This window comes from Melanostigma gelatinosum, assembly GCF_949748355.1.
Source record: "Melanostigma gelatinosum genome assembly, chromosome: 6".
NCBI lineage: Eukaryota > Metazoa > Chordata > Actinopteri > Perciformes > Zoarcidae > Melanostigma > Melanostigma gelatinosum.
Window position 1 is genome coordinate 19,224,052 of NC_136639.1, and position 22,451 is coordinate 19,246,502.

At 42.8% G+C, this 22,451-nt stretch overlaps 2 protein-coding genes across 2 annotated transcripts; one reads left to right on the top strand and one right to left on the bottom strand.

Moving 5' to 3' along the window:
* Positions 1-40: 40 nt before the first annotated feature.
* On the top strand, positions 41-6,886 carry LOC306778181 (eosinophil peroxidase-like). Its single transcript, XM_079269610.1, has 14 exons — positions 41-180; positions 2,269-2,356; positions 2,490-2,665; positions 2,763-2,895; positions 3,137-3,266; positions 3,351-3,557; positions 3,655-4,015; positions 4,125-4,285; positions 4,375-4,633; positions 4,724-4,894; positions 5,026-5,263; positions 5,377-5,576; positions 5,688-5,714; positions 5,834-6,886. The coding sequence occupies exons 1-14, from the start codon at positions 114-116 to the stop codon at positions 6,244-6,246; spliced, it is 2,631 nt and encodes an 876-aa protein (XP_079125736.1). The 5' UTR covers positions 41-113; the 3' UTR covers positions 6,247-6,886.
* A 10,722-nt stretch (positions 6,887-17,608) lies between these two features.
* Positions 17,609-22,167, bottom strand: LOC306779057 (eosinophil peroxidase-like; the record flags this gene model as incomplete). The annotated part of the gene is made up of 9 exons (XM_079270791.1): positions 17,609-17,905; positions 17,995-18,155; positions 18,265-18,625; positions 18,723-18,929; positions 19,014-19,143; positions 19,385-19,517; positions 19,615-19,790; positions 19,924-19,995; positions 22,034-22,167. 9 exons carry the CDS (start codon positions 22,165-22,167, stop codon positions 17,609-17,611), a joined length of 1,671 nt encoding a protein of 556 aa, XP_079126917.1.
* Positions 22,168-22,451: the final 284 nt, after the last annotated feature.

Genomic DNA, 22,451 nt, shown 5'->3' on the forward strand with positions numbered 1-22,451 from the left:
CTGCATGCATCTAGAAATAATCGCAGGACACGACTTTTCACTTTTCAAAGGTTACTTTGATGTGATTTGACCAATGCCTTACTGACTGGAGAATATCTGTCTTTTTTACAGAGATGAATCGCTTTCTGTGCCTACTGGCTGTAGTTCTTTACCTGGGCTTGCAATGCCAGGTGAACGCTGGTGAGTAATACCTCTATCCTCCCACTTAGAATAGCTACACATTAAATGCATTCATTATTTGCTTGATTCCAACTACATTTTACTCTCTTATGTTTTGTATCAATTTGATCAGATCTCAGTCAAAATGTTTGAGTTTGTTTGTTCGTTGTGAGACAAAATATATTTAGTAAAATGCTGTAACTGTGTGGTATGGATGAAAAAGTATCATCTCAGAAATGCACTGGACAAAAACATGAGTATTACGTATGAACAAGAAAATAAACTAGAAAATTCCTAAAGAAATTTTGACAGTGTGGCTTCTACTGCCCGAAGATATCGCAATATATACACACGCCAATGTTACCGGTAGTGTCATTCAGGTTCAATTGAGATAGCGCTACTCTCTTTTCTGCATTTTAGATTCATACTCTTGGATTGAAACTTGTATTTGTGGGGCTTTTATTTTGAAAGGGTGGGAGGGGGGGTGAGAGGGGAAAAGTCCTCTAAAAATATCTAAGACCTGAATGACTGTATGATAGAGAGAGACACAGAGAGGGAGAGAGAGAGACATACATAACGATAGACAGAGAGGAGAGAGAGACAGAGTGAGTGAGTGAGACAGGCAGACAGGAGGTCTAATGATCTTTCCTTGGATATCATGTGTGGATGTGTGTAGAGAGAGACAGACAGAGAGACAGACACAGACAGGAGGTCTAACAATGCCTTTGACTGAATATCTCCATGTCATATATGTGTGAGAGAGAGAGAGAGAGAGAGAGAGAGAGAGAGAGACTCTGATCTCTCTGGCAATCTTTCTCCTTTGGAGATTGTCCTATGTTTTATCTTTTACAGCTTACATAACTATTGTCCTGCTCTGCCATGTCTTTCCTCGTCTCTCCCTATTGTGTGTGGTGTGTGTAAATGTCACTCGAATCAGGAAACACACACACAGAGAGAGACAGACAGAGAGATAGAGGGAGAGGAGTGTGTGTGCGTGTGTCTCAGTGCCTCTGTGTGTTTATCAACATCACTAATGAGCTCATATAAACACCTGTGTGCTTGGGTACATATTGGTGATTGGAGCACCTGTGTGTTAGAGGCTACTTAAGAGAGCGTGAACAGTGATTTTCAACAAAACTACCTGCCAAACATATGCCCTTCATACCAAAACCATGAGACTAATCAATACAATATTGATACCGCGAGAGAGATAAGACTCTGGCAAAAGCGGAGATGTGTTTTTTATGTTTGTGGTGTTAAAAATGTGAGCTCAAGCGCAATGTGCAAAACTGGTACCGTCTGCGTTCTTTGAGAAATTAGTGGTGAGGTTTAACATGGAGTCTAATGGAGCAGTTGGTTGGAGTTCATGTGGCTCTGTGGCTCTTTGAGCCAAATGTGTAAGTCCGTTGGATTCCACAGACATCTGTGTGCGACAGCACAACATTTCAAAGCTTTTTGGCCAAAATGGTGTATAAAGAGTAAACATTGTGGGAGCTGGAGCAATTTGTTTGGAAAAATCACAGAATATTTTCCTGCTCTGCTCCACTCTGACGGTTATGCTCTCACTCTAGCTCTTAACGAGCTGCGTAATACACACCCATTACAAAATCTGAAACAGACCCAAAATTTTCCTGAAACTTAATCGGTGACTTCATGAAAACTGTGCTTGCTATCAATATGTCCATTTGGCTCAATAAAGTGCAGCGTTTTGTCTACGTTTTAAACTTTGAATCATGTTTCTACGTTAAAGTATGGCAAGTCAATATGGGCCCAAAGTTAAGTGTTTTTTCGCTCTCTTCATGCCGCAACCCCATTCAAGTGAATGGAGAAATTTTGCTCTGTTTTTTTGGGATTTACGGGGAAACCGCTGGGCGAATCTCTCCGAAAAATAGATAGCACACTATTCCCATCAGGCCGCACGTTTTGATGTATTTTGTCACGCCGCTGTTGGCAACGCTGTGTGAGGACAAGCGCGCCAAACTTTTGGATAAAGCTGATTATTATTAAGCCCGGTGGATAATATACAGTGTGCTTTGGCACAGGCAGTTTTACTGCCTTGTGCCACAAAGCCACACTGAATGAAACAAATTGTATTTTATTCTTTTTCAGAATCCCATTTGAGCAGGAGTGCCATTGAAAGGGCTGTGATTGAAGCCAAGGCCACAGTAGACTCAGCCTATGAGTACTCCAGGAGAGTGTGAGTGTGTAGCCTGCTGAACACATTCTTCCCTACTTTGATTGACCAAAACGTTGATCAACAAAGGTGTATGAAATTGCTATTGAAGACATTCTGACTGAAATCATAAATGTGACCTCTCCACACAATACAGGAGCGTTGAGCGCGTGAGGAGGAATGCAGTCAGTCCGTCAGACATCCTGCGGTTGTTGAAGCAGCCTGTTGGGCAAACCCGTAATGCTGTGCGTGCTGCTGACTACATGCACAATGCCGTTAAACTGATCCAGACGTCTTTGCAAAGACGTCAAAAACGCTCCATCAATGCCACAGGTGTTTATCCTTTAGTTTACAGCTTCACAGAAATTTCTTTCAAACATTTGTAAATCGGTTGCAGCTGAGATGCTCATTTCTTGCCTCTGTTAATTAGATCTGATCTCTGAGGAGGATCTGAAGTTAATTTCTGATCTGACTGGCTGCTCTCCCCGACATCGTCCCCCTACTTGCACAACAATTGGCAATTTGGAAAAGTTTCGCACTGCAAGCAGCGCATGCAACAACAAGTGAGGCAACGATTCAATGGCAACATTTTATATTACTGCACATCTATCTCTTAGTTCAGGAAAAATGTCATCATGTCCCTGATTTTGGGTTTGACTTGGGAATTTTGTTGCAAGTTGTCCCTTATCCTTTTCCCTGTATTCCTTTTACTAAGTAAAATTCAACAAATGCAAAGAGACATGAAAGATCTCTTCAAAACAGAGAAGATTAACACAGTAAGGGAATTGTTTTATACTTGCGTAGGGAAAACACCCGCTGGGGATCCGCCAACACGCCTTTCACCCGCTGGCTCCCTGCGGAGTATCAGGATCTAATCTCTCTGCCCAAAGGCTGGGACCCTGCGCACCAAATCAACGGACATCTTCTTCCCTTGGTAACATACTTCCTTTGATAGCATCTTCCCTGACCATGGAAGTCCTTTTCATCAAGGTGCTCATTGTCCACATCCTGTTCTCAGGTCAGAGAAGTGTCCAACAGAATTCTGCAAACAGCAAACTCTGATGTGGAGAGCGACACAATCTACAGTCACTTGGTAACAATCTTCGGCCAGTGGACTGATCATGACATGACCTTCACTCCTCACTCTCCTTCGATCCGCTCGTTCAATGACGGGATTGACTGTGAGGAGAGCTGTGACAACACAGAGCCCTGCTTCCCCATTGAGGTCAGTGTTTGCTGCATTACACAAGAAAAGACATGAATTTATCTAAAACACACACACTCACCGAATGTTAATTAACTGTATATTTTCATCGAAACAGGTTCCCCAGGACGACCCTCGCTTTGTCAATAAAACACACAAGTGCATGCCCTTCTCCCGCTCAGCAGCAGGTTGTGGTTCTGGCAACTCCGGCTACATATTTGGTGCAAGCACCGTCCGTCAGCAGATGAACAGTATCACAGCGTTCCTTGATGTAGGTCAGGTGTACGGTGCAGAGGACAACAAAGCTAATTTCCTACGAGACCTCACCTCAGATAAGGGCCGGATGAGAGTTAACAAACAGTACACTGACTACAGCCGTGAGCTCCTGCCCTTCTCCACCATGGTCACCAACATGTGTGCCACCCGAGCCAGCGTGACTGATGACCCTGATGCAGAGGAGGTGCCCTGCTTTGTGGCTGGTGAGTAGCAGCATAAACACTGATGTACAAATCTTAAAAGTGTTAAATCCATCATAAGCATTGCACAGGGCTGACAGCACTTTTGTCCTCATTTTATCTGACCATAAAGGTGACGAGCGGTCCAATGAGCAAATTGGTCTGACCGCTTTACACACACTGTTCCTGCGTGAGCACAACCGTCTGGTTTATCTTCTGGCACATGTCAATACTCACTGGGACGGAGAGAGACTCTATCAAGAAGCACGTAAAATCATGGGAGGATATTCGCAGGTTAGAGACACGTTTAGCTGCATGGATTACAGAAATATTGATTTGTCTTCACGTGGTTCAATCAACTCAGTGTATTTTCTGTCTGTTAGGTTCTCACTTTCAGAGACTACTTAGGTCACATTGTTGGTCCAGACTTCATTGCCAGTCATCTTTCCACCTACCCTGGTTATGATGAACACGTGGACCCCTCGATCTCCAATGTGTTCGCTACAGCTGCCTACCGATTCGCTCACCTGATGGTCCAGCCTAAAATGTTTCGTCTTAATGAGATGTATGAGGAGCACCCTGTTTACCCCAGCCCATTGCTGCACAAAGCCTTCTTCACACCGTGGAGGATCGTCTTTGAAGGTAATGCCAAGGTCTTTAACTTATTCGTCGTTCCCTAAGCAGAGAATGAATACAGTTGATTCAAATTAAATTATCTCTCATGTTCCTTAGGTGGTATGGACCCAATCATCAGGGGCCTGGTGGGTCGTCCGGCCAAGCTGAACACACAGGATCACATGATGTCTGATGAGCTGAGGGACAGGCTCTTTAAATTCGCCAGTGAGTTGGCACTGGATCTGGCTGCCCTCAACATGCAGAGAGGAAGAGACCATGGACTCCCTGGTAGTTATTTAGTCTTCATATGTGTTCTTTATATATAGAGTCAATTTTACTTATATATCTCGGATTTTGCAGGCATTACAGATCACACTCCTAAAACATGGCAGCATATTTACCCTGTATGTTATTTTTAGGCTACAACAAATGGCGCGGGTTGTGTGGGCTGACACAACCACAAAATCTGGAAGAGTTGGCTGAAGTGCTAAACAACCCAAACATGGCCGAGAAACTGCTGGATCTCTACCAAACACCCGACAACATTGATGTGTGGCTGGGAGGAGTGGCTGAGCCGTTTGTCCCTGGAGGAAGAGTGGGACCTTTGTTTGCTTGCCTGATTGCCCGTCAGTTCCAGCGGATCCGCCAGGGAGACCGGTATGTTTCCTAACTGACATTGCTAAAGATGTGGAGATATTTGTGTTACCTGCACCTATACATTAATGAGAGATTGAGAGATTCATAGACGTTACCAAACTGTCCAATTTCAGACTTTGGTGGGAGAATAATGGGGTATTTACTGAGGCCCAGAAGAAATCACTGAGGGAAACTTCGCTCGCTCGCATTATCTGTGACAACACTGGTATCACCGAAGTACCGGAAAACCCCTTTCTGTACCGGCCTCGTGGCTACGGTTACACCCAGTGTGAGACGATCCCTGCCTTTGATCTCAGTCCATGGAATGAGGATGGTGAGTTGATGTCCTGAAATCCCATCTGACACAGTTGACCAAGACAATCATTTCCGACATTAGAATATTTTGAATATACTGATTTTCATTTTCATTTTCTACCAACACAAGACCCACATGGACCCAAGGCACCAACAGGTAAATCTACAACTCATCCATAAATATTTAAATTGAAAAGTATTACTTGAAATTACTGTAATGGGAATGTCCTGTTGATATAATTGTACTTTCTAATTGTATGTCTTTTTTTCATACAGGACCATATGGACCTCCTGGACCTCATTTCACCTTTGAGCAAGTGGCTTTCTCTATGCGACTTGGCAACGACATACCCCAAGCCGGAGTGCCCCTCCACTTCAGTGAGGCCATCTACAATGGACAGAACAGCTATAACCCAAAGACAGGGATGTTTACATCTCCGCATCCAGGCGTGTATGAATTCCAGTTCCACTGCACCATCTTCCAAAAGGATGGCAGTATAGATCTGATGCGTAACGAAAATTTGATCGTGCACTCATTCACCACCTGGACCTCAGGTTACCTCACAGCTAGTGGCAACACCTACATTAAGCTTAACAAGGGAGACAATGTCTATCTGGTGGCCAACCACGATGGCAACGGTTTGACCCAAGACTGTTTCTTCTCAGGGCATTTTCTGTTCTCTGAGTAGGAGCTCTTGAAACAGCTTTTGACCTGCAGCATCCCTAAAATGCTGCAAACGGAAATCTGTTTTGACCAGTTATTGAGTCTAATATACCTCTTAGTTGCTGCCAATAGGATGAGATAATCACACTTTCAGTGCAGTTTCCTGCTTTGCACAAGAATTCAATGCACCACAGGTGCTAAAAATTATTCTGGTTTGACCTTTTCTCTTTAATTAAAAACATAATAACATCATAAAATATACATTTGTTGTCGTGAACCTTGCTGAAAAAAAGCATTATTTTCCTGTTTTAAAAGATTTTGTATTGGATGAAGGGATATTTCTAATGCACTGATACCTGCACTATATTGTTACATGAAGGGCATAGCTTATTCTACTCTTATTCTTTTGTTGTAAAATGAACTACTGTACAAAATTATGTGAAAACTACTTCACTTAAGATATTATATTTTCTCCTACTTTTCTTCTGAATTATTCAGTTTATTGTCTTTCCCTCATTTCTGAAAATTGTAACGTATTGTACAATTTACAAACATGCAATCCTCAAATGAGATACAAACGCAATAGCTGTCATTTGTAACCAATTTCTTTGGGAACACTGTTTTTTCAGGCTGTACATGTGAAAGTCACCTTTAGTTTGACAATAATAAATGACTGTTATACAAATTAACAACTGCCTCTGAATGATTTTTTTGATGATACACAGCACCTTCAGTGGATCTCACCTTAGTGTGCATACCCAGAAAACCACAGTTGATGATGTTCCTCACCAGACCAGCAGATGGCCCTGACATACAATCTTTTAAGTCTTGAAAGCCTTACCAACCTGTGGTTTTGGATGAACTGAAGTCCTGCTCTGTTCATCTTGAGGATTTAATAGTTTTTTAATAAATGAACCGTCAATTTGTAGATGTAGCTTATTTATACTGGTATCATTCAGATCTCGATAAACCTTAGAGGTGAATCTGTGCTTTAAACACATGCACTTCAAACTTTGTATAAGTGAAAGCAACGAATCAAAACAAGTTGATGCTTGGAACTAAATAAAGAGAAGAATGTTCAGAAGGGATATTTATTGATGTATCTACAATCTCTAAATGTAACAACTGACAACAACAACAGTTTCCCTTAAACCTCGTCACATGAATTGGAAAGACCTACTTGACCTCACTTCAGTGGTTGGTGGGTTGGCAAGTGTGCAATGCAACACCATTCTCGAAAGTAAAGTTTATATTACAGTGATAACAAATCATGGCGATCATAAAAACCATGCTATCTTTCAGTGATGTTCAATAGCAAATGCTTGTGTACCAATTATTTACCGTGCTATCAGCCTAAAAACAGGTAAAAAGTTCAGCAAACAGATGATGAAGTGCATTTAGGTGTGTTTCACCTGCAGTGCATCTCTACTGCTGCAGGCCAGTGTGCAATATGAGTCATTAAGTGGAGTGAATTCATGCTCAGCTCTTCATCACTTGCAGGTGAGGCATCCTCTTTGAAGAACCAACGACTGTTGTTTCATTGTAAAATGAAAATTTCTTACTTGAAAAGCATTCTAAGAATTATTTCAGCCCATCCCTTAATGTGCGCTAGCATTGGTGTGTATACTAAATAATTGCACATTGTTTTGTAAAGGAACTTGGAACATTCCCATTTGGATTTGGGCCAGTTTGAATACCTTGGTATTGTGCAAGCTGGCTCCCTGGCATTACCTTTAAAGAGAACTCAAAGTTCTTTGTTTGTAATGAAATCTATGGTTTTGTCTGACAAATGTACTTTCCAAAGTTTTGGTGTCTTGTCCATGTGGGCTGAGCACAATAAATAACATAACTAATTGTGGGTAAATTAAAGAGTTGACATGACTGTGGTGACGGTGAAAGGTTTAGTGTAATTCAAAAGGTAAACTAATCCGAATATCCATCCAATTCACCAGAAAACCAAAAACATCAAATTTGATCGAACAGATAAGTGATATGGAGGCTACAGAAATATTATCATATTCAGAACCAACCTCTGAACTTTCAAAATGTATTTTTTCATCATAAGTATACCACGCCAGTTGCTTTGAATACATACATCACATTAGATTTGATTTTCTTTCAAGAAATGATTAAACCCTAAATTACAACAGGGCTTATATGGATGCAAATGTTTAATGGGTTTTGATGTTAAGAAATTAGGCTAAAGGTGGTCGCTCAACCTTAATTGCGGATGCCGACACTTCCCGGGGGATCTGCAACCAATCCTAAATAAGTAAACAAACAAACAAAACGAGCACAATATATGGCGATCGATGGGAGACCTGGTGGGTCGCCTTAGCTTGCGTTGTTTTCTGCACAGTGGAGAAGAGGGACGGGAACCAGCTGCTGCGTCTCCACACACACACACACACACACACACACACACGCCCACACACACACACACACACACACACACACACACACACACGACCACGCCCCTTCTGACCTCCGTGGACACAGTGGCATCCACACTGTGGATGCCACTAATCCACTAATCCCCCCCCCCCCCCCCCCCACACAACTCTCCGCTTCACCAATTTAGAAAAGCCACATTTAGACAGCAAAGTCCTGCGGGTTGTGATAATCACGGCCGAGCCTGTCGCACCTGTGGGGCTGAAGTGGACAGACGACTTATTATCATGGATATCATGATGAGGATTTGCTATTGACTTAATCTGTTTCTGTTTCTGTTTTCAGCCAGCTTGACTTTCTCAACAAATACATTGTAGATATAGTATTTCTTCTCAAATAAATGAACTAAGTACATTAATAAATACGCCTATGTTATGTGAGTGATCAATGGTTATGTTCGGTCATCACCTGATTCAACAAAATGTTTCCCCGCGATGACGTCTGAAACCTGTTGACTGACTATGACAACTAAAAATGTGTTTTGATGGTTTGCCACCATGCTGCCACCGCCCAACATGTAGATCTATATATAGCTCAAAGTATGCCTGCATGATAACCATCACACACATCCCTGACCAATTACAGTGCAGTAAAGTCCAATGTTTTAAATTCATATTTCCTCCTTGGATTAGACCCATTTTAAGTTTGCGGAGGAAGCGTCAGAAGCGTTGCTTTCCTGCACATAAGCAATCATTCTGAGTCGATTACCTGAGGTTTTTAACAAGGCACTGAAACATAATCCTGTGTGTGCACTGGCTGTAATAGTGCTTCTTTTGAGATGAGACAGTCGAAGAACCATTAAATCGATACAAGCAACGCATTTTAACGAGCGCACCTCCCCGCATTTCAGTAGAGGAATTTTATTAAAGTGTGTCATCATATACGGATTTTTCAAGCTTAAGTAGAGCTGTCAATCATGTCAGGGGAAGTGTGTGAGGGACACGGCGACAGGGCGGAGACTCGGCAGCAGGATTCCCCAAGACTGCTCTCAGAATTGGGGGAACATCTGACTTTGTCTCGCGCTGGCAGATGGTGGGTTGAGGCGGGATCCAAGGGGGGAGATTTACTTCCATTGTCCAGGCGCACAAACTCTACACAGAGACAATAGTATCGGTAAGGGGCAAAGAAGCAGGGTTTGAAAAAAAACCCTTTTCTTTTCAATGCCAGATGATCAGGAGCTGAAATTATTTTTTGTGTGCAAAAAAAAAAGAAAGAACTGCTCTAGCAAAACGATATTCGTTTTGTTGGGCCTAAAAATACCCATTTTGGAACTGAGAATTATTTAAACAATAATGTGATTCATGTAAAATGCAGCGCTTTTATTGACAAAAAATGTGCTTCATGCATTCAACTTTTTAGGTTCGTTACAGCTTATAAGAGCCTTCTAAAGGTGAAAATCATACAAATATTAAGAAACTTTGTCAGATCCAAAATGACCACTCTTATATCCAGACAATCGTTGTTTCGATTATAACTTGCCAAATCACGCTTGAAGGCAGCTTCTTTGTTTTACCAGCGTTATTTCTAAACTGATTTCATGACCACTTTGACAAGACATTCTCTTGTATTGATTAACAACTCTTTTCGTGCACTGTCAGGCAGAGGTCAAGTATTTGGTGAGAAGAAGATTCGTAAATATTATATTAGTTTAAGTGATTTGACCAATGCCTTACTGACTGGAGAATATCTGTCTTTTTTACAGAGATGAATCGCTTTCTGTGCCTACTGGCTGTAGTTCTTTACCTGGGCTTGCAATGCCAGGTGAACGCTGGTGAGTAATACCTCTATCCTCCCACTTAGAATAGCTACACATTAAATGCATTCATTATTTGCTTGATTCCAACTACATTTTACTCTCTTATGTTTTGTATCAATTTGATCAGATCTCAGTCAAAATGTTTGAGTTTGTTTGTTCGTTGTGAGACAAAATATATTTAGTAAAATGCTGTAACTGTGTGGTATGGATGAAAAGTATCATCTCAGAAATGCACTGGACAAAAACATGAGTATTACGTATGAACAAGAAAATAAACTAGAAAATTCCTAAAGAAATTTTGACAGTGTGGCTTCTACTGCCCGAAGATATCGCAATATATATACACGCCAATGTTACCGGTAGTGTCATTCAGGTTCAATTGAGATAGCGCTACTCTCTTTTCTGCATTTTAGATTCATACTCTTGGATTGAAACATGTATTTGTGGGGCTTTTATTTTGAAAGGGTGGGAGGGGGGGTGAGAGGGGAAAAGTCCTCTAAAAATATCTAACACCTGAATGACTGTATGATAGAGAGAGACACAGAGAGGGAGAGAGAGAGACATACAGAACGATAGACAGAGAGGAGAGAGAGACAGAGTGAGTGAGTGAGACAGGCAGACAGGAGGTCTAATGATCTTTCCTTGGATATCATGTGTGGATGTGTGTAGAGAGAGACAGACAGAGAGAGAGACACAGACAGGAGGTCTAACAATGCCTTTGACTGAATATCTCCATGTCATATATGTGTGAGAGAGAGAGAGAGAGAGAGAGAGACTGATCTCTCTGGCAATCTTTCTCCTTTTCAAAGTTCAAAGTTCAAAGTTCAAAGTTCACTTTATTGTCAAAGTTTCCACATGTGTTATGCATACAGAAAATTCGAAATGCCGTTTCTTGCAGTCCCACAGTGTAATATAGACATGAACATATAACATATAATAGAATAAAATAGAATAAAATAGGAAAAAAAAAAAAAAAAAAAAAAGTTAAGAACATAAGGGCCTAGATAAGGATTAACAAGTAGCAGCAGAGAATAAAAAGTGACTGGTGCTGGATGAGGGAAGGGTGTGTGAGGGGGGTTTATGTTCGTAGCAGCAGAGAATAAAATTAAAATAAAAAAATAAAAAAGTGACTGGTGCTGGATGAGGGAAGGGGTGTGAGGCAGGAGGCTGAAGAGGCTGTTGGAGGGGTGGGTGGGGTCACCCGCAATGCCGAGTGCTTTGCGGGTGAGGCGGGTGTTGTAAATGTCCTGTAGTGTAGGGAGTGAGACTCCGATGATCCTCTGGGCAGAGTTCACAATGCGCTGCAGGCTCTTGCGGTTGGAGGCGGTGCAGCTTCCGAACCACAGCGTGATGCAGCTGCTGAGGATGCTCTCAGTGGCGCCTCGGTAGAATGAGAGCATGATGGGGGGGGGGGGCTCCTGCTCGCTTGAGCTTCCTGATGAAGTACAGGCGTTGCTGGGCCTTCTTTGCCAGTGCAGTGGTGTTGCTGTTCCAGGTGAGGTCATCTGTGATTGTCACACCCAGGAATTTGGTGCTGCTCACCTGCTCCACAGCAGCACCATTGATGGTCAGAGGGAGGGGGGGTTGGGAGTGGGTTCTCCTGAAGTCAACAACAATCTCCTTTGTTTTCCCCACATTGAGGAAGAGATTGTTATTTTGGCACCAACGGACCAGCTGGTTCACTTCCTTCCTGTAGTTAGTCTCATCGTTGTGGCTGATGAGACCTACCACGGTAGTGTCGTCAGCGAACTTCACGATGTGGTTGGAGCTGTAGTTGGGTTTACAGTCATGGGTCAGCAGGGTGAAGAGAAGGGGGCTGAGCACACAACCTTGGGGGGCCCCCGTACTCAGTGTTAGTGTGTTCGAAGTGTTGTTGTTGACCCGAACAGCTTGTGGTCTCTGTGTGAGGAAGTCCAACAACCAGTTGCAGAGAGAGGGGCTGAGGCCCAGGTCTGTAAGTTTACACACAAGCTGCTGGGGGATGATTGTATTGAATGCTGAGCTGAAATCTATGAACAGCATTCTGACGTAGGAGTTCTTAGTGTCCAGGTGTGTGAGGGCTGGGTGTAGAGCGGAGGAGATTGCATCCTCTGTGGACCGTTTAGTTCGGTAAGCAAACTGAAACTGGTCCAGGGAGGGAGGAAGGGTGGATTTGATCTGCTTCATGACCAGCCTTTCGAAGCACTTCATGATGGTAGAAGTCAATGCGACGGGGCGGTAGTCGTTGAAGCAGACTGGAGATGACTTCTTCGGCACAGGAATGATGGTGGTTTCCTTGAAGCACGTGGGAACAACAGCCTGGCTCAGGGAGGTGTTAAAGATGTCGTTGAGGACATCCGTGAGCTCCTCTGCGCAGTCCCTCAGCACACGACCAGGAATGTTGTCAGGTCCCGCAGCCTTGCGGGTATTAATCCTCAGCAGTGTGCTCCTCACACTGGCTGGGGACAGGCACAGAGCCTGGTCGTCGGTGGGGGGGGGGGGTGGTTTTCTGCGCAGGTGTGTTGTTCTGTGCTTCGAAGCGTGCAAAGAAGCCATTGAGGTTGTTAAGCAGGGAGGTGTGACTGTCACAGGTCTGTGGCGGTAGTTTGTAGTCCGTTATGGTCCTAATGCCCTGCCACAGGCTCCGTGAGTCCCTGCTGTCTTTGAAATGTCCTGTGATTTTCCTGGTGTACAGTCGTTTAGCTTTCCTGATGCCACGGCACAGGTCAGCCCTGGCTGCTCCCAGCCCAGCTGGGTCTCCAGCTCTGAAGGCGGTGTCGCGAGCCTTGAGCAGTGTGCGGACCTCCCCTGTCAGCCATGGCTTCTGGTTGGCTCGGATGGTGATGGCTCTGGTGGTAGTTACATCATCAATACACTTGGTGTTGAGAAAATTATTTCTTTTAAGGTGTAATAGTTTACACCTTCTACTGTTTGCAATTAGTAGGGATAAAATAGCTTTAATTAGCAACTAGTTTATATGCAGCTTTAATTAGCAACTAGCTTATATGCAGCTTTAATTAAACACTAGCTTATTTGCAGTTTTAATAACCATTAGCTTATGCAGCTTTATTAACCACTCATACATTACACACAGTACACGCTAGGGCAAGGGAGAAACAGTGGAAGATTACTGGCTTAACTGCGCCACAAGGAATAGGCCGCCATCTTTAAATAGATAAGGGAGGAACAATAGACAGTGAGATACAGGGACATCGCCCCAGCAGACTCCCCTCTTCACACAACCTCTCGCCTCAAAATCTCACTACACACTGACAGAAGAAACGCCTTCTGGGAGGGGCCAATGTGAACGGACGTTCAGGCCTCCACCCAGGTGTCATACACGTACAAACGTGCCACGCCTGCATCTTTGAATTTGACCAATGGGCCTCTAGGGGAGGAACCCTACATATATGATCACGCTGCCATGTTCAAGTGTGTTCTGATGGTGGAGCTCTGAGAGTGAAATCATTAGTTCCCATGCATGTTTAATTGCTGGGCTGAATAACTCTGTTGATAAATAAACTATTGCTTTTGATATAACTATACGCCTCTTGAGAGCTTTCGTTATCCTCTTAGTGAAAGATAGCTTTATTTTTCACAACAGATGGTGGAGGATGCGGGCAAACACGATACAGAGCTTCGGATTAGAGAAATAATGAACCTCTCTTTATCTTTTCAGAACCACAAGGCGTTTTTCCCTCTGAGGCTGGGATTGCTGGTAATTGCCACCGGTAGCTGTGCGAGCAGCTCGGGAGTCTGATAGTGTCGACACAACAAGCAAGGTGAGCAGAAGCCTATTTAACTGAATTCTGCAGATTCTATTTATAGACATAATCCAAATTTTATCAGACTGTCCGAACTGTGAGTATTGCATAGTCATAGAGTACTTGTAAAGAGTAATCACACAGCAGCAGGGTTGTTCAGCCCAGCATTTGGGGGGTTTTGTACACATGAGTGAATGAGTCCAGCAGAAAACGTATGATAAAAGGCGAAAGATCGCGCATCTGTGGTATCGTAGAAGCACTCGAATCCATGCCACAAATAGCGTGAACTTTAACGTAATGTATAAGACGTTTTGGACTACGAAGAAACTGTATAACATGACGGGGATATATGTGTGTTAAAGGTCATTGATAAACTGTAAATTGTATTGAGAGAATTGACCGTGAAATATTACCGTATCAAGACATCAAGTGTGTTACGTGTGGTGTAAAACCAAGTTAACTCTGCGTAGAGTAACCCTTAGATAGTTTCTGCACGGGAGCACAGGTTTTAAGTTAGCAGATGCATCGTTGATAGCGGACGAAGAGAAAAATTACCTTATCAAGACCATCAAGTCCCAGGACACTGAATTCGTGAGTGGCGTGCAGTGTAAAAACATGATATCTCTGCTTAGAGTATCCTAGACGTAGTTTCTGTACGAGAGCGCAGAATTTAAGTTAATCGATGTGTCGTTGATAACGGACGTTGTGTAATAAAAGTAACCAGAGAACAGGTCCAGAGCAGAGTCCTTGGTTACTTACGTGTGTTAAATTGTTGTGTTGATATACTGTCATACTGATACACTGCTGTACTGCGCTGGTGGTGTAGTGGTTAGCATAGCTGCCTTCCACGCGCGGGCAAGCCGTGTATAGTTGGCATACGCTGACAGCCAATGAAATTGCAGCATTTCATATCGCTGGTTTCAGCTCCTGGACGCAGATTCGAGTCTAACTGGGGCTAAGCCACTCATCAATGACAAAGAGCTATTCATAAATAAAGAAATGTTCATCCAGCTTTACCTTTTACTGATTATCACTAGATTGTAGTGGCAGATAGATTATCAAGTACTTGACTTATTTTTGGCTATAAACCTATTATATTGTAGTTTTTACTGTTGACTATAATGATTCACGTATTAATGAGACATGTGAACATTAGTGATTGAAATATATTTATTAAACACAACAGGGACAGTGAATATTGAACACAGAGCCAATAATGCAAGGTCACAAATACACAACACAAATATGTTAAACAAATATAATAATGACAAAACACTCTCCTTTTCTCTTACTTTCCCTTTTCAACCTCCCATCTCTTTTTTTCTGTCTCATAAAAAGCAGGTCGTCTGCTTCTCCATGCCCTGGTCTTTGTAAAAGGAAAAGACTTTACCAGGGCAGTAAATGTACTTCCCTGTTAGTCCAGGGAACCCCGTGTGAATGTGAGGACTGTTTGGATCCTGCTTCAGATCCATCTGACAGAATCGACACTTGCGACCTGTGGGCTGGGATTCAGTCCTCTTCCTCTTCTGCTGTCCTCTGTCCTCCACCCTTTTCCTTGTAGCATCCAGTTCCAGCTGAAAGAACTTTGGAGGAGGAAGATCAGAGATGCTGTGGATTCATTCTGGCTGGGGAGGGAGATGCCACAATGACACCATCTTCATAAGGTTGCGCACAGGAAAGCAGCCTGTCCAGAGACCCGTGGATTCCAGCTCTGTCTTCATCCAGATCCTCTGCTGCTGTGAACAGGTCCACTGGCTGACTTCATGGTCGTATCCAGGGAGCTGTGGAGGAGGACGGGTGGGGACAGCTAACGGCCTGGGTGATTGCTCACCTAGTCAGACAAGAATAAACGGAGCAAATTAGTACGATTCTGGGTGCGTCTTGATTTAATCTTTTGACATGAAAAACCTTCTCACACTAACTTTGATCTCTCTGTGCAGGTGACAGTTGAGCGGGCTCTGCAGACGTCTCAGGAGAAATCAGGGGGGCCTCTGACACTACAGAGAATATTAAACATGTTGTCATTATTATTGACAGTAAGATGAAGCAAGGATGTAACATGACATCTACACTGTAGTCTGTGAAACTCAGCAAGCTGGACACTGGAGTGCTGCCTACCTATTGTCTGAATACAGTGCAGCAGCAACTGTATAGAATTAACAACAGTTTTGATGAACACTACATGAAGTATATTTTTAAGATGCAAATACAGGTCAAATAACACACACCAGGGACTGTGACAGTCGCCTCTGTTGCTGGACGACCCGCTCCTTCTGGCAGCAGACACGTGAGCTCCTGAGGAACAGGCACTGGTCTCCTTACAGTTACAGCGGCGGCTGCAAGGAGAGAAGGATCACAAAACACAATCAATGGTTTATAACAGATATGAGCACAGTGAATATGACAGATGTGTTTACATGTTGGATGTATTTACCATCTACTTGTGAACCCTTCAGATGAGTTGGTGCAGCCAGTGTAGCAGATGGTTCTACAATGGAAAACACCTTGTCAGTAATTTATATTTTGACAAAGAAACACAACTGTTAGTATCGTTACTTCACCTTTCTCAGCCGTATCCAATGACAGACTGTTTCTCACATTAATATATAAAGAATATACTTCATTCATACACGTGTGTTTGTCTTTCAATGGGTTAATATTCAGTGGCCAGTCATTGTGATGTAACCTAGGCAGGTGAAGCAACATGGCACACTTCAAACACATGCATTCAGGTGTTAGTAACACAGCAGTTTCAGACATGCATATTGTTTCTTTTTATCCATATAAGAAAACAAAGAGTGATACGTACCCTCATCATGACTGGTATCAATTCATAGTCACAAGGACAACAAGCAGAACACCTAAACATGAGACAGAACGGTTCAATGCTTCATGTGGGATAAGAAGTCATGGTCCCATGCTTGTCTGTTGACGGCAGAACGTTTTTGGTGAAAAACCTCTTTCTGTTCCCGGAGCCTGTTGTTGTCTGGCTGTCATCAATGCAGAAACAGCCGGTAAACAAACAAAAAACATATCATATACACTGAATAGAACACACGATTAACCGTTTAGCAAACCGGCTGAACTGTAACTGATTTTAAATCTTCAGGTGGTAGAAATGAAAGACATCAAATGTTTACTCTCAGCTCTGCACATGTGGCTTTGAAGGAGATACTCAGCATCCCTCTCTCCAGCTCTTCATCTTCATCCATCACTGAGATGCAAACAGACGAGAATTAGAACTTCATTAAATTAATATCTTCTTGCACTTCTTGTACATAAACATTATTTTAACAGTGATGGAGAAAGTCTACACATCTTGTACTTCAGTAAAAAAATATGTATTAATACCACCACATGGTGTAAATACTCTTTAAGTGAAAGTCCTGCATTCAAATCTTACTTACTCAAAGTAATCAACTGTATTCATTCTCTACTTAGGGAATGACGAATAAGTTAAAGACCTTGGCATTACCTTCAAAGACGATCCTCCACGGTGTGAAGAAGGCTTTGTGCAGCAATGGGCTGGGGTAAACAGGGTGCTCCTCATACATCTCATTAAGACGAAACATTTTAGGTTGGACCATCAGGTGAGCGAATCGGTAGGCAGCTGTGGCGAACACATTGGAGATCGAGGGGTCCACGTGTTCATCATAACCAGGGTAGGTGGAAAGATGACTGGCAATGAAGTCTGGACCAACAATGTGACCTAAGAAGTCTCTGAAAGTGAGAACCTAACAGACAGAAAATACACTGAGTTGATTGAACCACGTGAAGACAAATCAATATTTCTGTAATCCATGCAGCTAAACGTGTCTCTAACCTGCGAATATCCTCCCATGATTTTACGTGCTTCTTGATAGAGTCTCTCTCCGTCCCAGTGAGTATTGACATGTGCCAGAAGATAAACCAGACGGTTGTGCTCACGCAGGAACAGTGTGTGTAAAGCGGTCAGACCAATTTGCTCATTGGTCCGCTCGTCACCTTTATGGTCAGATAAAATGAGGACAAAAGTGCTGTGAGCCCTGTGCAATGCTTGTGATGGATTTAACACTTTTAAGATTTGTACATCAGTGTTTATGCTGCTACTCACCAGCCACAAAGCAGGGCACCTCCTCTGCATCAGGGTCATCAGTCGCGCTGGCTCGGGTGGCACACATGTTGGTGACCATGGTGGAGAAGGGCAGGAGCTCACGGCTGTAGTCAGTGTACTGTTTGTTAACTCTCATCCGGCCCTTATCTGAGGTGAGGTCTCGTAGGAAATTAGCTTTGTTGTCCTCTGCACCGTACACCTGACCTACATCAAGGAACGCTGTGATACTGTTCATCTGCTGACGGACGGTGCTTGCACCAAATATGTGGCCGGAGTTGCCAGAACCACAACCTGCTGCTGAGCGGGAGAAGGGCATGCACTTGTGTGTTTTATTGACAAAGCGAGGGTCGTCCTGGGGAACCTGTTTAGATGAAAATATACAGTTAATTAACATTCGGTGAGTGTGTGTGTTTTAGATGAATTCATGTCTTTTCTTGTGTAATGCAGCGAACACTGACCTCAATGGGGAAGCAGGGCTCTGTGTTGTCACAGCTCTTCTCACAGTCAATCCCGTCATTGTACGAGCGGATCGAAGGAGAGTGAGGAGTGAAAGTCATGTCATGATCAGTCCACTGGCCGAAGATTGTTACCAAGTGACTGTAGATTGTGTCGCTCTCCACATCAGAGTTTGCTGTTTGCAGAATTCTGTTGGACACTTCTCTGACCTGAGAACAGGATGTGGACAATGAGCACCTTGATGAAAAGGACTTCCATGGTCAGTGAAGATGCTATCAAAGGAAGTATGTTACCAAGGGAAGAAGATGTCCGTTGATTTGGTGCGCAGGGTCCCAGCCTTTGGGCAGAGAGATTAGATCCTGATACTCCGCAGGGAGCCAGCGGGTGAAAGGCGTGTTGGCGGATCCCCAGCGGGTGTTTTCCCTACGCAAGTATAAAACAATTCCCTTACTGTGTTAATCTTCTCTGTTTTGAAGAGATCTTTCATGTCTCTTTGCATTTGTTGAATTTTACTGAGTAAAAGGAATACAGGGAAAAGGATAAGGGACAACTTGCAACAAAATTCCCAAGTCAAACCCAAAATCAGGGACATGATGACATTTTTCCTGAACTAAGAGATAGATGTGCAGTAATATAAAATGTTGCCATTGAATCGTTGCCTCACTTGTTGTTGCATGCGCTGCTTGCAGTGCGAAACTTGTCCAAATTGCCAATTGTTGTGCAAGTAGGGGGACGATGTCGGGGAGAGCAGCCAGTCAGATCAGAAATTAACTTCAGATCCTCCTCAGAGATCAGATCTAATTAACAGAGGCAAGAAATGAGCATCTCAGCTGCAACCGATTTACAAATGTTTGAAAGAAATTTCTGTGAAGCTGTAAACTAAAGGATAAACACCTGTGGCATTGATGGAGCGTTTTTGACGTCTTTGCAAAGACGTCTGGATCAGTTTAACGGCATTGTGCATGTAGTCAGCAGCACGCACAGCATTACGGGTTTGCCCAACAGGCTGCTTCAACAACCGCAGGATGTCTGACGGACTGACTGCATTCCTCCTCACGCGCTCAATGCTCCTGTATTGTGTGGAGAGGTCACATTTATGATTTCAGTCAGAATGTCTTCAATAGCAATTTCATACACCTTTGTTGATCAACGTTTTGGTCAATCAAAGTAGGGAAGAATGTGTTCAGCAGGCTACACACTCACACTCTCCTGGAGTACTCATAGGCTGAGTCTACTGTGGCCTTGGCTTCAATCACAGCCCTTTCAATGGCACTCCTGCTCAAATGGGATTCTGAAAAAGAATAAAATACAATTTGTTTCATTCAGTGTGGCTTTGTGGCACAAGGCAGTAAAACTGCCTGTACCAAAGCACACTGTATATTATCCACCGGGCTTAATAATAATCAGCTTTATCCAAAAGTTTGGCGCGCTTGTCCTCACACAGCGTTGCCAACAGCGGCGTGAAAAAATACATCAAAACGTGCGGCCTGATCGGGAATAGTGTGCTATCTATTTTTCGGAGAGATTCGCCCAGCGGTTTCCCCGTAAATCCCAAAAAACAGAGGAAAATTTCTCCATTCACTTGAATGGGGTTGCGGCATGAAGAGAGCGAAAAAACACTTAACTTTGGGCCCATATTGACGAGCCATACTTTAACGTAGAAACATGATTCAAAGTTTAAAACGTAGACAAAACGCTGCACTTTATTGAGCCAAATGGACATATTGATAGCAAGCACAGTTTTCATGAAGTCACCGATTAAGTTTCAGGAAAATTTTGGGTCTGTTTCAGATTTTATAATGGGTGTGTATTACGCAGCTCGTTAAGAGCTAGAGTGAGAGCATAACCGTCAGAGTGGAGCAGAGCAGGAAAATATTCTGTGATTTTTCCAAACAAATTGCTCCAGCTCCCACAATGTTTACTCTTTATACACCATTTTGGCCAAAAAGCTTGGAAATGTTGTGCTGTCGCACACAGATGTCTGTGGAATCCAACGGACTTACACATTTGGCTCAAAGAGCCACAGAGCAACATGAACTCCAACCAACTGCTCCATTAGACTCCATGTTAAACCTCACCACCAAATATTGTTGAAACTATGTTTTAGGTTGAAAACTGAAAAGTCGAAAATAAAATCAACACTTTTCGACTTTGGGACTGATGGTGGAGCATCTTGGTAAAAAATACTGACAGTAAGTGTATATAGACTACTGAATTTAAATAACTTTAAAATGCAGGCATAGTCTGCAGGTGTGTTTCTCTGTCAATTAATTCTAATTGGCAATTTATTCTTTTCAGATGAATCAGAACTTGAGTAGTTCTTTCGTGATTGTTTTTTAACGTTTCGTTTAAAAAACAGAAATGCCCATTATAAGTGTTTTAGTTGTTTTTTGTTTGTTTTTAGTTTTTTGTAGGGGATACAATATTACAATCGAGTTATTTATAATTAGGCTACATTTTAACGTTAAATAAAATACTGCATGCTATCAAATAACCTAAATACAGTTCATGAAGCGCCATTGTTGGATCACTTAATTACTATTGATATGCCTATTCTATGGTTACTCAGACTTATGTGTTATACTAATTAACTTGTTCTATTTTCTTGAAATCTCTGTTGCCGCTTTTCTGACTTAAAACTGTTTTCTAAACTGTGGACACAATCGGAGAGCACTGATGTGTGTGTTTGTGTTGGTAAAAAAAAATATATATATGAAGATGGTTATTGAACATGTTGGGGAATGTGGAAGACAAAAATGATTCAACAACCAAAACAACGTTTACTTCTACGGATGAAACCCATAAATAGAGCGCGTGTCCGCTGAGGATACAAAGTGTTTCAGCTCCATGAACTAAAATAGCTGATTTAGGAAATTCAGCTTTAGTCACAGGTTTTCAGAAATGATCTGAAATTGAATTGTGTGAATTAAGTATGTAAATTGAACTTTTACACTCGAGTAAATTATCTGAACAGTTACTCCTTGTGTGTGACATTATGTTTAAGTCTATATCGTTCTGATTATTAGTTTTACGTTTTGGCAATATGGGCCTTCTTTGTTTCTGCGCACATAACGTCTTATTACTTTAAAAACTACTACAATAATATAGAGTATAGTTACGCCATAATTAAATACGTTTTATGAGTTGGGGGCAAACCGTTTTGAAGGGGGCTCCTGTCATCTTTTGCAACAAGTAGTTTGTAAGGACTGATTTTGAAAATAAATACGGTGACGTTGATAACTGAACGCAACTGTTGAAAATAAGTGGTGAGAAGTTGATTGATGTCAGTAGATCAGCTGGCTTTGTACTGTACCTTTGCGCCGCTACGTTCGCATCCACAACCCCGACATTACGCACCCACGACCGGACCGGATCCATCTCCTCTGCAAGACTTCTCTCTTTTAATCCGCTCACTTCTCGCATCAGATGCTCCTGGATCCCGAACATTTAAGCCAACGTCCTGCGCGTGTCGGTGCACTTTTTTTGAACTTAAGAAAAAATAAACTGAGCTGGAGAGCTAAAGCACTTTGGCAAACAACAGAAGGTCCACCCAAGGCTCTGCGCTCCTCCACAGCTTTGGAACAAGTGACCGACGCTGTGTGATGATGTTTCAGAAGGCGCCCGCAGTTAAAAATCCACGCACACTTTCTTTCAAGGCTGAAACGACGCTAACAGATATATTCCCACACTAATTGCAAGCATTGTCCAAGCGCAAATCTCCAGCGTCAGTT

What these genes read in the sequence shown, in the direction of transcription:
- LOC306778181 (XM_079269610.1), top strand. Translation starts at nt 114, where the DNA reads ATGAATCGCTTTCTGTGCCTACTGGCTGTAGTTCTTTACCTGGGCTTG. An exon ending in ACGGACATCTTCTTCCCTTG is followed by an intron (nt 3,267 to 3,350) that starts GTAACATACTTC and finishes TCCTGTTCTCAG; the next exon opens with GTCAGAGAAGTGTCCAACAG. An exon ending in AAGAGACCATGGACTCCCTG is followed by an intron (nt 4,895 to 5,025) that starts GTAGTTATTTAG and finishes TGTTATTTTTAG; the next exon opens with GCTACAACAAATGGCGCGGG.